The following is a 15,381-nucleotide window of genomic DNA, read 5'->3' on the forward strand; positions in this document are numbered from 1 at the left end:
TTTTCAGAATGTACCTCTTCCTCTTTCTGCCTACTTCTTGCTTTCAATGTCACAAGCTATTACTAGGCACTTTTAGTACCTTGGGCAGGCAAAGCCCAACCCTACTCCCCTGTCCTTTCTCCACTCTATCCCCAGTTCTTTTCAGTCTACCAGCATAGACAGTGAGGCTCTGATTCCATCAAGTCCACCTAAAGTTAGGTGCCAATTTCAGCACCTGCTTTAATTGGGAAATAGGCTTAAATCAGTGTTGATCTAGGCACTCAACACCTCACAGTTGGTGTCTAACTCAAAAATCTGGATTCTATAAAAATTAGGCAAATCATGGGCACTTTCCTGAGCTAGGCATCTCTTTGTGAATCAGTGCCATTGGACTCTGGTATTGGCACCTAATTTTAGGCATAGAAAACCTTGGCATAAATTGGGACACCTAAATGTTAGGACACTGAGCATGATTCTATAATGGGCGCCTAAGTTTTACAGAATTGGTGCTGATATTGGTGCCTATCGTTAGGCAGACTTTATAGAATCAGTAAATAATGTTTTAAAAGCTATCACTCAAAGATGTTTTAAAATAAATAAATAAAATAAATGAGCACCCATTATAGAATAGCATTGAGTGCCAGGACTTGTGCCTACTGAAACCAGGTGTAATTCCTGGTGCCCAGTTTGGGTGAACAACCCTGGGGGACTTAGCCAGTCAGGTTTTCAAGATATTCCTAATAAATATGCATGAGGCAGATTTGCATGCATGTCAACTCTATTATATGCTAATCTGCCTCATGCATATTTATTAGGGGTATTTTGAAAACCCGACTAGCACTGTGTGCAAATTTTAGGAATGCCCCTGACCCACTCATGCACCTCTCACAGCTAGGGGGGGGAGGTAGTGTTGGTGGTGATGGTAACAAAATGTGCATCCAATTCCAAATTAGTACTAATCACCGCTCAATTATTGGCACTAATTGGCTGCTGTGCCAATTTAATTGGACGTATATCTTGGAAGGGCACCCAATTTTGGGCACCATATAGCAAAAAAAGAGTGGGGGAAAGGATTGTACACATCAACCTGGGATGAAAGCGAGTTAATTAAATACAATCATCTATTGAGACATAGAATATATATGATAATCAGTCTTTCCTTGATATCAAGGTTTGAAGAATGAGACAGTACACAAAGTCATTTGGATTCATTTCATTCATTGAGCTTGCGTTTTGGAAACTTTGTTCTGCACTAGATGTTTTAAAAACTTATACAAAATGTTATTGCAAGAGGTAATTCTGAAAAAAGATTTAAGGAACTATTTGAAAACATTTCAATAAGCAGAATCTTAGTTTCATCTGCTTTATACCAGTCCACACGTACTGTAGCAGCTTTAAATATCCCTTTTTCCTCCAGCTCAAGGTGGGGCAGAATTTGGGTTGTGCAATGTTTGACTTTCCTTCAGAACGCATCACTTAAATGCAGATCCTTCCCATTAAAACTTTTTGTTTATCCCCTCCCTGTTGGTAAAGGTAACGATGAACTGAAACCCGTAGTTTGAAGTGTGAGCAACAAGTACGGTACCATCATTTCATGGACCCCTACACCCCGAAAAGAGGAAGATGCTTTTTTTCCTGCTCAACTGGCAGACACAAGAACAGGGAATAAAACATGTAAATCGAGAAACGTATCAACAATTCTTCATTATAACAGGGGAAAAAAAATAAATTTGGCAACAACAACGTATGACGCACAGATAGGAAAACACCTTGCTAAAACCACCCTCTCAACCATAGGGAGGAGGAGGCGCCGCGCGTCCAGTTCGAGGCTTGGCACGCACGTTCCTCCCACCCTCGCGAGATCTAAATAGATTACCTTAGCGACGCGGTGGCGCGCGGCACAGTTGCTAAGCGGCAGCAGGTGCGAGAAGGTGGAAACGGTGAGACGCGGGATCAGTCGGTACAGTGTGTCCCGAATCCAGAGGAGAACCCCCGATAGTGAATTCCTCCGACTTCATAAAACATGTCTCTCGGCCAGCAGTCGCAGATTTGGTTCCCCACTCATGTGCAGGTGACCGTGCTGCAGGCGAAGGCCCTGCGGACCAAGGGGAAGGCTGGCACCAACGACGCCTACTGCATCTTCCAGCTGGGCAAGGAGAAGTACTCCACGTCGGTGGCCGAGAAGAGCCTGGCGCCGGTCTGGAAGGAAGAGGCCACGTTCGAGTTGCCGCTGCTGCACCAAGGCAACCAGGAACGATGCACTCTCTATGTCATTGCCATGCACCGCGCCCTGGTCGGGCTGGACAAGTTCCTGGGCCAGGCAGCCCTCAACCTGTGGGAGCTGCACCAGGAAAAGAACCGTAGGAAGAGCCAGTGAGTGCCGAAGCCGGTTCAGGCCGGCTGTTTATTGATCTTTCTTAAATCGGGCTACATGTTGCTTTTTTAAAACCAAGGAGCCACAAGAATATCCAAATAAGTTCAGCCTTTTTTATTTTTATTCTGTTTAATTTTTCTTATAGCATGGGAGAGTCCTAAGAAAAACCCTGGAGTACCTGTAATGTATATTACATGTATTTTAGCGCAGAACAAAAAGGAGGGGGAGGGAGGTGGGAGGAAACAGAGGGGTTTTCCCTTCTTGCTATCCTTAGATTTTCAGAAAAGCCCATTGAGACATGGGCTGTAGGACCACCCCAACCCCCAATCTTCCATATCAACACACACAATTAACTTTTTTTTTTTTTTTTTAAGAGTACCATAGAAATCAGGTTTAATATTGGTTGAACATGATTGTAAATTGCCCAAAGTTGGTTTCTTGAGATGCTGACTGGTTAGTCACAGACGTAATCTGCATACCTACATTTTAAATGTAAGATCCAGGAAGTACAGTAATTAAATGATTTCATACAGGAAGTTTTTTTCCTCTCACTCTTTTGTAGGTAGAAGATTATAGGTATACAAGGTGCTGCTGAAAAGTTTTCAGCCCAACCAAAGAGAGAATGATGTGGTGCCATGAAAAGTAACAAGTTATTCCACACTTTTCTTGACACTTTTGATTCAATGAAATGAAACAAAAAGTGTCAAGAAAAGTGTGGAATAAGTTATAAGTTTCATGGCTCTATATCATTCTCTTCTTGGTTGGGCTGAGAACCTATCAGCAGCCCCTCATATATAATAGAAACTAAAGATATAATAGAAATTCAGTCACTGTCTAGAAAGGAGGGAATAGTGGTGTAATTCTTTCTACTGCATGGTCTTTTTGTTTTCAGTTAGTATATAGAAAAATTTTTTGAAAGTAATTAAAAAGAATGATTTGGTCAAACTAAGCAAAGGTACATAACATTGCAGAATGCAGGGATAAGAAGTAATAATAATAATAACTATATTTTTATATACCGTAATACCAAAACAGTTCTAAGCGGTTTACAATAAGAAATGAACTGACAACCAGTGAAATACAGTCAATAAAAAGATGCAAGAAATACATTTTGAGGTAATAAATTTATCAAATAGATGGGTCTTGACAGATTTTCTAAAGAATTGGTAGGAAAGTTTTTTTAAATACCATTTCGCTTAACCAAGCATTCATTTTGCCAACTTGGAATGAGAATGTTCTATCTAAAACCGCTTATAAAGGAAAAGCGAACAAACAAGTTCTGTGAAAATGGCTGGAAGTGGAAGCCAGCTCAAAGTGGGAGCAAAGATAATATGGGGCCGAAACGCTTTTTTAGGTAAATCCTGGAGCTGATGTAGGATTTATGGCTTTCTGATATAGGGAAGTGGAAAGCTAGCTTTTTTTTCTGATAATGCTTCATGAATCTATGCATAGGACACTAAAATAAATGGTAAGGAAGATATTTGCTATTCAGCCTCAATGCCAAGAAATAGATTTAAGGCTAACACAATGCTAGAACTTGAATTCCAGGTCTGATGAGGCATAAAATTAGTTGATCTGAGAGCACTTCAGGCCTGATTTTGGAAGCGATGCCTTCCGCGACAGGTGCCTGCAAAATGGGCACCTGTCACATGTCAATCATTGGCAGGCGCTGCATCTAGAATCGCGTCTTTTTTTAACATAGGTTCCTTAAATGTAGGCTAGCATTTTAAAAAGTCTTTATTTAAGGTGCTGGTCATGCACCTAGGGAGGCACTTAGGGATGTCTAAGACCTCTTCTGGTGCAAACCATGCTGACCTTAGGCATCCCTATACACCTCAATAGGCTTGAGACAGGCATCTATAAGCTTTTTTTTTTTTTTTTTATGTGCATCCTGATTGTTTCATTAGAGGGAGATAGGACACTTTCTGCCACCTATCTTTGAGACGTCTTTTGGAGAATTTGGTCCTTAATGCCAGTTTATCCTCTTTGCTGCAAGCAAAACAGTACCCACAATTTTTAAGATGGTATGGATGTGACTGTGCTGCTCCCAGGTCTGAGCAGAAAATAAATTGTATTGATGTATTAACTCAAATGTTGTTCTTTGCATAAATTTCAGCATTGCACAATTTCTGTGGAAGAAATTTTTGTGAGACTGTTAGTTATTCACAGAATAACATCGCAGCACACACACATGTGTGCTGACACTTTAAATTGGTTGGACATGTACACAATACTAACTGTTCCCTGTGCAGAGCCTTATGTGAAACTGTCGGAAAGGTATATGATTAACTTTCTGTGTTGGTGAACAAAACTCTCTGGTTAAGTTTGTTAGAAGTCATACACAACCATCTGCACAAGACTCTTAATGCACGGCTTTCTTCAATACATACTGTTGGTTACCTGTGTAGGGGAAGGGTGGGGGGTTGACTTGTAAATCACAAGGCTGTATTTCCTTATTTGCTTACAGAATTTCAAGATATACCGTATTTTTCGCTCCATAAGACACACTTTTTCCATCATTATAATCCATAAGACACACTTTTTCCAACATTATAATCATCACATTGTTTTGTAGGCAAAGTTATCACATGAGCAGGTCTTAAGGTACTCTTAAAATGAAGAATATAGAAGTAAGGCAGTAGTGTGGAGTCTCTACTCTCCCAGGCACAATGTATAGAAATATTTATAAAAGGTAGAATCTCCTGAAGTAGTTTTGATATATATACCTTAGTTCTCAGAAATCAGGACAGTGGGAAAACAATATTGTATGAGGGTCTGCTAAAAAGTTCTTAGCCTAGCCGACAAAGTTGCAGCAGTCTCCATCAAGGACTATACACTTAGTCCAGGGGTTTTCCACTTTTTTCATTCCTTATTTTTCTGACAGAATGAAAAAAGTGGAAAATCCTGGACTAACCCCCTCTTTTATTAAACTGTGATAGCAGTTTTTAGCGCAGAGAGTCGCGCTGAATGACCCACGCTGCTCCCGACGCTCATAGAGTTCCTATGAGCATCGAGAGCAGCGCAGCCATTCATCACGGATCTCTGTGCTAGAAACTGCTGTCGCAGTTTTGTAAAAGAGAGGGTAAGTGTATAGCTCTTGATAGAGTACCCCTACTTTGTTGGTTGGGCTGAAAATTTTTCATCGGACCCCCCCCCCCCCAATACGTGTCACATTGAATGGTTTCTGTTGTTTTACTCAAGTTCCCTTTGTCTAATATTTAGTTTAAACACAACACAGCATTCATTAACTTTGAAAATCATTTCATTTACTTATCTAACATCCATATTGCCTTTATGAAAAAGTAATTGTTCCCTAAATTTAATTGGTTGCACCATCTTTAGCAACAACAATTGCAACTAAACGCTTCCTATAATTTGATATTAAGTCTCTTGGCATCGTTGTTGAGGAATCAGCCCCACTATTTTTTGTAAAACTGCTTTAATTCAAAGAAATTAATAGTTTTTCGTGCATGAACTCATTTAGGCTCCTACCACAGCATCTCAGGTTCAAGTTAAGGGATTTTGACTGGGTCAGTCCAAAACATTAGTTGAAGAGCATTTTTCAAAACTTGCTCAGTCCATGAATTTAGCACAAGTATAAGTTACAGTACATAGATCTTGCCTTAATGAACAAAATTTAGTCAAATAGCTGGAAACTGTACTAAGTAAGTTTTGGAAAAGTGTTCTTTTAATGTGTTGGATGGGCCTAGTCATGTTCTGTCTTGAACCCTTCTGCACTAATCGGAGTTTACACAAGGTAATGTACAGAGAGCAGTTAGTATTGCATACTGTCAGCACATGTGTGGGTGTTTGCTGCAATGTTACCTATAGATCAATATCAGTCTCACAAAAATTTCTTCCACATGAAGGGCTCCTTTTATGAAGGTGCGCTACAGGTTTTACCGCACGTACCGGATTAGCGTGCGCTAGCAAAAAAATCTACCACCTGCTCAAAAGGAGGTGGTAGCGGCTAGCGCACGTGACATTTTAGTGTGCACTATTCTGCGCATTAAGGCCCTAGCGCACCTTTGTAAATAGAGCCCAAAATGTTTGCAGTGCTGAAACTTATGCATAGAACAACATTTGCGTCAATGCGTCAATACAGGGTTTGTTTGGTTTGGTTGTTTTTTTAGGGGGGGGTGCTACTCAGACCTGGGTGCAGAACTGTCATTTCCCATACTGTCTTTAAAAGTTCTATTGTATTTCCCGGAAAATAAAACAGTGTCTTTATATTCATTTTGGGGCCCAAAAAAGGCACTAGGTCTTATTTTCGGATAGGGCTTATTTTTTTTCATGTACCTGATCATTTCTCCCTTCCTCTCCTTCACCCCAGTTCTTCCTCTTTCTTTTCTCCCACATGTGCAACATCTTTCCTCACCTCTCGCCCATCCCCCTTGTGCCTTCCCTCTGCAGCATCTTTCTATCCCTCCATCCCCCTGTGCAGCAGAACCCTTGTCCAGCTTCCATCCTTCCCTTTCTCCTATCTGTTGTGCAGCAGAATCCTTGAGCAACTGCTGCCGCCCCCACCAAACTGCCGAACTCCCACTGACCCTCCATCCTTCCCTCCCTACCGATCCCTGCTGACCGCGACCATAAACACCTTCTGGTAGAGGAGCGTCAGGCCAACGGCACTCACAGGCTGCTTCGCGGCCTTCTCACTGGAGCCTTCTGTGTACTGATAATAATAATTTTATTCTTATATACTGCCAAAGCCATGATAGTTCGAGGTGGTTTACAACAAGATGTGCTGGACAATCAGCGAAGTGGTTACACTATAGTGTTATCAAATATAAGCCATGATGTTTTGAGGCAGTTTACAACGAAAGGTGCTGGACAAACAGCAAAGTGGTCACAATACAAAGTCATCGAATACAAGCTTACAAAATGGAAGAAATGGAAAGTTATAAAATTCTTTGGTTACAAATCAATTAAACAGATTCGTTTTTACAGATTTTCTAAAATTGAGGTAGGATGAGGAATGTGTGATAATGTTACCCAGCCAATCGTTCCATTTGCCTGCCTGGAAGGCGAGAGTTCTGAACAGGAATGTTTTGTAATGGCAGGCCTTTATTGTCGGATAGGTGAACAGATGAATTCTATGTGTGAGCCTAATAGAACTATCCAGATTAAATTGAGAAACCAGGTACGTGGGGGCCAGATCAAATATTGATTTGTAACAAAAACAGAAAAATTTAAACAGAACTCGTGCTTCCAGGGGCAGCCAATGAAGTTTTTGATAATAGGGACTTATGTGTTCCCATTTCTTCAGCCCAAAAATCAGTCGAACTGCTGAATTCTGAATAACTCTGAGTCTAAGAATGGTTTTTTTGAAGGATTCCAATTAAATGATGTTGCAATAATTGAGCATGCTCAAGATGGAAGATTGAACCAGTAGGCGGAATGATGCTACATCAAAGTATTTTCTGATGGTTCTGAGTTTCTGTGTGCCGTGTTACTGACATCATCAGTAATTTTGTATTGCAGATTCATAAATACAGACCTTTATTGAGGCTAGAGAACTCTGAAACAGTTGTCGGGATATTTTGTGATTTTGCAGATAGGTTCTATCACTGTACCCTTGAAATAATTGTGACAGGCTGACCATTTGGAGATAATGGCTCACTGTGGTTTGGTGGTGTCCCAATGCTTTTGAAATCATTTTGAATCCTTTCCAGACACTGGTATTTCAAAAACATTCTTTTTCATCTCTTGGAATTTCCTTTGATCATGGCACAGTATTGTTGTAGAAACTTTGTGGTGAATGGTGACTACTTAATCTCATGGTAAAGTTTAACAAGCCTGGCTTTGTTGAATCACCTGAATCTAATTTTCAAGGTTAATGTTCAGTTGGAGGTTGAGATGAAGAATGGATTCACATGATTTATTAGTTTGTTTTTTTTGAACTTGTAGTTTTTGTTGATAATATTTCAAAGCAGTTTCTTCTCACCAGCTCAGGTTTTCAACTTACAGGCAGGTTAACTGCCACTGGCAGACACTTTTGGGAATATGTATTCAGGAGCTGGTCTTTGCTGTTATTGAGCATGCACATGTTTTGGCGCCAAAACTGCTGTTTTGGGGTTCTCCCATAGTTCCTCTAGTGACCCAGCACTCACTGGGCACTTATTAATACACTTGAGATTGCGCATTCACAAAGGCACTCGCAGCTCCCATCAAAGCCCCCCTTTCTCTCTCTTCCTCCTGGTCTCCTTCACTCTCACGCCACCCAATATCTAAATTCTTTGGTGGCATTTCCTCCCACCCCAGTTTGCACGTGTGCATTAATGATGTTACCTGGCTCATGCCCAGGCCTGAGCCTTTCATGTCTTTCCAGTTCTCCCCTTGGATCAGCCATGACTACTGCGGATCTGGTGTGACTGCCAGATCAATTATTGGTACCGCGATCGGGTCATTGGCTGCCCTCTTGGGGTCTGACCTTTCCCCAAAGCCCCACAGGTATTTTTTTTAAATAATCATTTTTACCACTCTTGTTACCAAGTTTTCAAGTTTTATTCAAATTTGGTATACCACCTAAAAATTGTCAAAGTGGTTAACACCAATCATATTTACAAATCATTAAAATTTAGGGGGACATATTTAAGACTAGATACTAAGAGAACTTAAAAAAACAACCAGGAGAGAGGGGAGAAATACATTATATTATAGTAAAGAAGAACAAAAAAGGTTAATACATGAGGAGGAGCACAAGATCTAATGGCTCAGGCAGTTACTGTATTACAAAACCTTTCTATATCAATTGGCAAAGATTTAACCAGGATGTGTAAAATTTCTTGGTTCTATCTCCATTTTTCCAGTCAAAGTAGATGGGGAGTTATATTTTGTAGTTCTTACTGGAATAGAGTAGTGGAGTTCTGTCTCATTGATCTGTAGAAAAAATATATCACCTTGTTTAACTACTTATTTTGTGGGTTTCAAATACATTGCATGTGAATGGTTTAGTTTGGCTGACTATAAATATATTTTAGTATTTCAAAAATTGCTGTTGTAATTTCAGGGCTCATGCAATAGAAACTTGGATTGTTGCCATGCAGTGACTGCGTGCTTGTTCTCATCAGTACGTTAAAGAAATTACAGGGACTAATGTATCGATACTAGTCAGAAAAATAGCTATGACAATAATAGGAGACTGACTAATGGTGATAAATACCAGTGAGGAGAAAGTGGCTGACACTCTGAAAAAAATGCTCAGAAAAGTGAAACTCTGAAGAGGGGGTGAAAACCTCCTCTTAAGGGAAGAATTTACCGTCCAGTCATTGCATTGATACGTGAAAATTCACTTTCTGACCACTGGTAAAAATGTTGAATTGTTTTTACAAGCTCAACACGAAATATTCAAAAGTCTCTTATGCAAAAATATCTCTCAATGGAAGAATAATGCACACTTATCTCAAAAATCTTAAAGCTCTCAGGGGTCCCAACGCGGCCCCGTTTCGAGATCTGCTTCAGGAGACCCAAACTCTCGTTTTAAACGCTCGTTGCAGTCATGATGCTTTTCCAAGAGAAAATCTGAAAAATAATAATTTGATATCAGAACCCACACACCGTGGCAGGCTACTCTAACATGCCACGATGAGGGAAATTATACCATCTTATGGGCAAGGATAAGAGGGAAGGAAGCACTGAATACTCACATACCGTACACTGAATTCGAACATTCCAAACCACGGGGACCGCTACCCACCTCACCCGATTTATACTGAAGGAAGGGGGAGGGGGAGGGTGACCCGTCAAAACGTAGTGACGTCAAAAACGTCAGGTTACTGTGACAGCTGTTGCTATGAATAAAGCCAATTGAAAAATGAAAAAACTGTAAAAAATCCCAAAACAGAAAAAAGTTATAGGAAAGCAACCCATTCAATCTCATTGTTTAACCCATGAGGGTGCAACGTGTTTAATTCGAAAATCCACTGCTGTTCTTTACGCCAGAGTAGTTTAGATATATCTCCACCTCTAGTAAGAACTGCTAAATCCAGTATAGAAAATTTCAAATCGGCTACATTGTGGTGATATAGAAGCCAATGCTGAATAAGGGGAGCTTCTCGTATGCCGGTTCTAATTCTACTGATGTGCTCTCCTATCCGGGTTTTGACGCTCCAGATGGTGCAACCCACATATTTTAAACCACACGGGCATTGTATGATGTACACCGCTTGCTTCGTGTTACAGTCTGAAGCCATACAAGTGGGTTTCTTTTTTGTGATGAGACTCATCTCTTGTAATGGAATACTGTGCGGGCATATTTTACAATGGCCACACGGTCTGTGCCCTCCCTCGATGCGGGAAGCTTCTTCAGATGAGTGTGTAAATTGTGAATGGACCAGTCTCTGTTTTAAGTTTTGGTTTTTTAGAGAAAGCAAAACGGGGAAGTTCTTGAAACTCAGGGTGATATTGCATTATATGCCAATGTTGCTTGATAGTACGTTTGATGTGAAAGGCTAAGTGCGAGTACGGTAAAACGCACACCAAAGGTTGTTCTTCAACTTTAGGACAAGACTCTAGCAACAATGACCGGTTGGCATACAGCCCCCTCTTATAGGCTTTGCGTATGACTCTAGCTGGATACCCTTTTTCTTTAAACCTCGCCATCATATCATCGGATTTTAAAATATAATCTTGAACTGAGGTGCAGAGTCTACGAAGCCTTAAAAATTGCCCCACAGGGATGTTATCCCTCTAATGTTTTGGGTGAAAGCTGTCGTATTGTAGGAGATTATTCCGATCAGTGGGTTTACGATATATAGTTGTCTGAAAACTCCCATTGACCAACATTATATTGATATCCAAAAACGGCACTTGAAAGTAGTCTTTGATGGCTCAGTGTGATTTCTCTTTTTGAGACATGACTCGGTCTTTACTGGACTTGTTCATGTCCACTGACCTTTCTAGGCGGTCGGTTTGGGGGGGGGGGGGGCTCGCTGGCTTCCTTCCTCAGATCCTGGTGTCTGGTCTTCAGGGGCACCTCTGTCCTTGGTCATTCTTCTGCTCTTGAGCATGGTCAGGCTGCCTGTCTGGAGCTGCTAATTATTCTTCTGGAATGCCACTGAGGTTCCTTTTGGTCAGTATGAGGATGGGAGTGTTTCTCTACAGCTTGGGCAGTAGGTGTTGTTTTCGGTTGGAAGGTGAAGTTATTCTGCTTCACTGGGTGTACGCTCATCTTCATCTTCTGTTGGTAAATCCTTTTATGGATCAGGATATGAGTTTAGACAGACTTGATCTTCACGGACTCTCAGCATGGCACATTTCTCGTCTGTTTCATTTTCTGCAGCCTGGATATTGAGAATTGTGGCTCGGGCGTTCTAACTCTTTTTATAAACATGAGATCTCCTGAGCCTATCCTCATGGCTCGTCTCTCAATTCTAGACTTCCTAGCTTTCTCAGCGGGCCTAGGAAGTGTGCGTTAGAGGGGGTTGCTGTGTGGAGACTTTTCGCCTCTGCATTCTCTTTTTCAGTGTTTTCCGCTGGCTGATGTCAGCTTGGTTCTGCCATCTCGAGCTCACTTTCCGAGCACTGTATTTGCGGAAGCTCTGGCTTGGCGGCGCCGTCCTTCCTTACGGTGTTGATGGGTTTCTCGCCAGCCGGATGACGAAGTTCCTGGTATCTCGGGCTTGGCTCGCCTAGGGTCCGATCTCCTGGAATTTTTTATGTACCTCCTTAGTTGTACGACCTTGCTTTTTGGAGAGGTCGTGACTGACGTGTAAAAGTGGTGAAAAGCAGATTGTTTCTTCTTTAGTCCAGGTGTTAAGGAAGTCTTCTCCTGTGGCTTCTGCTTCCGTTTGGATGTTTTTCCTTTCTGGGGTACTTCTTAGCGTCTGCACCACGCCAGAATTCCTTTTTGGGCACGAGTGTATGGCCGAGCGCTTAGCGTGTAATTTCCTTTTACTTCTAGGGCCAGGCTTGGCTTGTTACGTGGGCTTGTTACGTGGGCTCGGTATTTTGCTCATCGCGTAAGGTCAGCTTCATTTCATCCTGGTCTTTTGGCTCGCCGAGGGGCTGTGCCGTTGCTCATGTTGCTTCTCGTAGCCATGGTTTCAGTTCTGCAGTTTTCTTTTTGGGTGCAGGCTGTTTTCAGCGGGGATTCCTATTTCTGATTTCCGTTATATAGGGTGTCAGTTCGGATGGTACCACTATTCCTTCTGTAGGGGAGTCATCCTTTCTTTCTGTCACACTTAGTTTTCCTTCCCGCTACCTAGGAGGTAACCTGGGGAGCAGTGTTATTCTTCACTGCATTTTTTGATCAGTAAGTAGCTTTCTCCGCGGGCTCGGTTTCTGATAACTTTTAGTTATCTATTTCTCCTTTTTTGTAGTATTCCAGGGACGCCTTCAATGTATGGCGACATCCGCAGCCTCCATCACGCTATGGGTACAGAAGGACATTCTTTATGCCTGCTGGCTGGCAGGGAAGCGGTTGGCGAAAGATCTGCATGACCATTCCGCTGGAGCAAGGTCTACCTCTTCAGCTCGGCCCGGAGGTTTTTATCTTGGGGGAGATTTGTCTCACGACTATTTGGTCTACCGAACGTGCTTTCTCTACGTATTGCTGCTTGGATGTGGGGGCGCCTGCAATAGTGGCATTTTGGGCTTCGGTGGTTGCGGAGGCGGTGTTTGCTTCCCACCCGGATTAAGGTTTGCTTTGCTACATCCCACTTGTCTCTGGATTCATCTGCTGCTATGCTAAGGAAGGTAAAATTATGTTCTTACCTGTTAATTTTCTTTCCTTTAGTAGCAGCAGATGAATCCAGAGCCCCACCCCTTCTGTGGCTATCTGTTTGTGTCTTATGTGGCATTTTCAGTTCGGTTCTTGTCGGTGGTTGGATTCGTGAGTTTCTGGTTTAAACATTCGCTACTGGAAAGAAGTTTTTTTGATGCTCATTATCCTATCTCGGGATGCTTGGGCAAGGAGCATAACTGAATGGACAGGAGGTGAAAAGGATTCAGGTCCCAATTCCTGCCCCATACTTTCTCTGTCTCTGTCATATGTAAGTCAGGTACCTGGGGACACATCTTAAAGACCAGAAACCATCTTTCAAATATGTCCGTCTTTTACTATGAGTTTCACATCTTTTATACGAATCAGGTTTGTCAGCATGTGATGGCATGTGACGTAAATACAAACCATATATGGATACAGGTCACATGAAACTTTAAACACATCAGCATTTTTCCTATCTGGAGATTGAAGTCCACAGAGGGTCAGAAAAAGCCTTGACCAGCAGAGCTTCTTAACTAAAGCTGTCTGTAAATACGGCTTAACAAAACAATTGAATTCACTTCACTACAACTCTGTTTAAACATTCATGTCAAAGAAAGAAAGACAAACATAGATGTCCTTATACCATCTTCAAAGAAGGGAAAGATAAACAGGGCCTACCTTTGCATCTTTAAACAACATATGCCTAAGGACACTTACTAAAGTTCTGATACGTGTCCGTTCAATTCCCCTCTTACGTCATGTAAATGACGTCACAAATACACAGCATGAGCTGGAAGGGAGTGATACCCTAGGTATGTCTCTCAAGGAGGGGTCTTTTAGGAGCTGTAATACGAATAACACAGTACATGAGCAGTCAAGACAAGAGTGCAAATAATAAGAGATTATGCATTCAACTAAAGTGCTGATCCCAAGAATTAGATAAATCAGAGTTACATTTGGACTCAGCAAAGAGGTCTGCTAATTTCTGAATGTCCATAGTAGGACCTATATTGTCAGAAAGAAAAGTACAATAGCATAAAATACTGAGGAGAATTTTTCAGCTAGAATCCTAGCTAGGGCCATACGATTTTGAGAACCATCTGAGAAGTGGAGCCTAATTGATCAGTAATACCTTGCAAGGCGTCCCTAGAATAGTTCACAAAGCGTTGCTGATTATAATAATTTTAACTAATCCGATCAACATTCTTATTGATAGTAATAAAGGGAATAAGGAACTCAAACCCAGCCTTAACCTGAGCTCGGGCCTTAAATTCATCTGGGACCCCTCTTGGGACCCCTATAGCATCTTATGTATACATGTGATCAGATTTATATCAAGACAAAAAAGAGGAAAAACCATGTGAATAGGAAGGATGCCTTTCAGAAACAATATGCAGAAGCATGGTAACCTTAACTAAAGTGCACTGGCCTATCCACTGGCTGGGTAGCTTAACAGGGAGCCAAAAGTCTCCATAAAGCCAGTAAATATCAAATCTGATGCAGCAACAATGGGGCATACCTATGAGCCAAGACAGAACAATAACCTGGGGGTAAATTACCTACAAAACTACTCTGTGTCAGATTAGAAACATGACATGTGTAATTGCCCTTATAGATGATAACGGCAATATCAAGCTTTTGCTGTCCTGGCAACAAAGGGTATTTAGAACACTGCAGTGCACAAAGAGGATAGGTAAAATTAGAGGAGATACTGGTAAATAACCCAAAAAGGCATGGTTGGATACCAGGAGGGAGGTCCAGAGGTACGGTTCCTAGATGGGGTCTAGCTTGAGCACATATGTAACAATTACTCTTATTATGTTGATCAGCAGTGAATTTCATCCATTCTAACCAAAGGTTACGTTCTGAAAACCCTACCTCAACAGCCACAATATCTTCAAAAGTGGGATTGGCAATAGCCATCATGTCAGTAAGTTTATTGAATGTAGGGGCCAGTGGGTTAGTATTTTTTGGGGCCCCCACAAGATGGCGGGAGAGGATGAGTGGAGGTAGATAGATCCCGTAAGAAAACTGATGATAGCTAGACCCACCCTTAAACCACATGTCCATAATGTACATACCTTCATCAGTAGGTCTAGGGTTGTCAATAGTAAGAGAAAGCTTAATAATTTGTGCAGGAACACTTTTCCTATAACAGTGTCCAACCTTATGAAGGGTCATACAAGTAAGCAGTGATTTACCATTTTGGTCCACTGTTTTTCAGGGTATTTTCTAGTTTATAAGCCCAGTCAGTATTAATATTCCACCCTACCACTCCCCAGAATGCACACTTATCCCCCCCACGTAAGTCAGTAACATA

At 41.6% G+C, this 15,381-nt stretch overlaps 1 protein-coding gene across 1 annotated transcript in view; it reads left to right on the plus strand.

Annotated features, from left to right (window-relative positions):
* Positions 1-1,663: 1,663 nt before the first annotated feature.
* The window catches only part of RAB11FIP1 (RAB11 family interacting protein 1), a 70,598-nt gene continuing 56,880 nt past the window's right edge, over positions 1,664-15,381 (plus strand). The window contains exon 1 of the mRNA XM_033949671.1: positions 1,664-2,352. Within this exon, the coding sequence (XP_033805562.1) occupies positions 2,003-2,352 (350 nt within the window). The 5' untranslated portion in view covers positions 1,664-2,002. The remainder of the gene's footprint in view (positions 2,353-15,381) is intronic.

The sequence above is a fragment of the Geotrypetes seraphini genome, chromosome 6 (genome assembly GCF_902459505.1).
Source record: "Geotrypetes seraphini chromosome 6, aGeoSer1.1, whole genome shotgun sequence".
Lineage (NCBI taxonomy): Eukaryota > Metazoa > Chordata > Amphibia > Gymnophiona > Dermophiidae > Geotrypetes > Geotrypetes seraphini.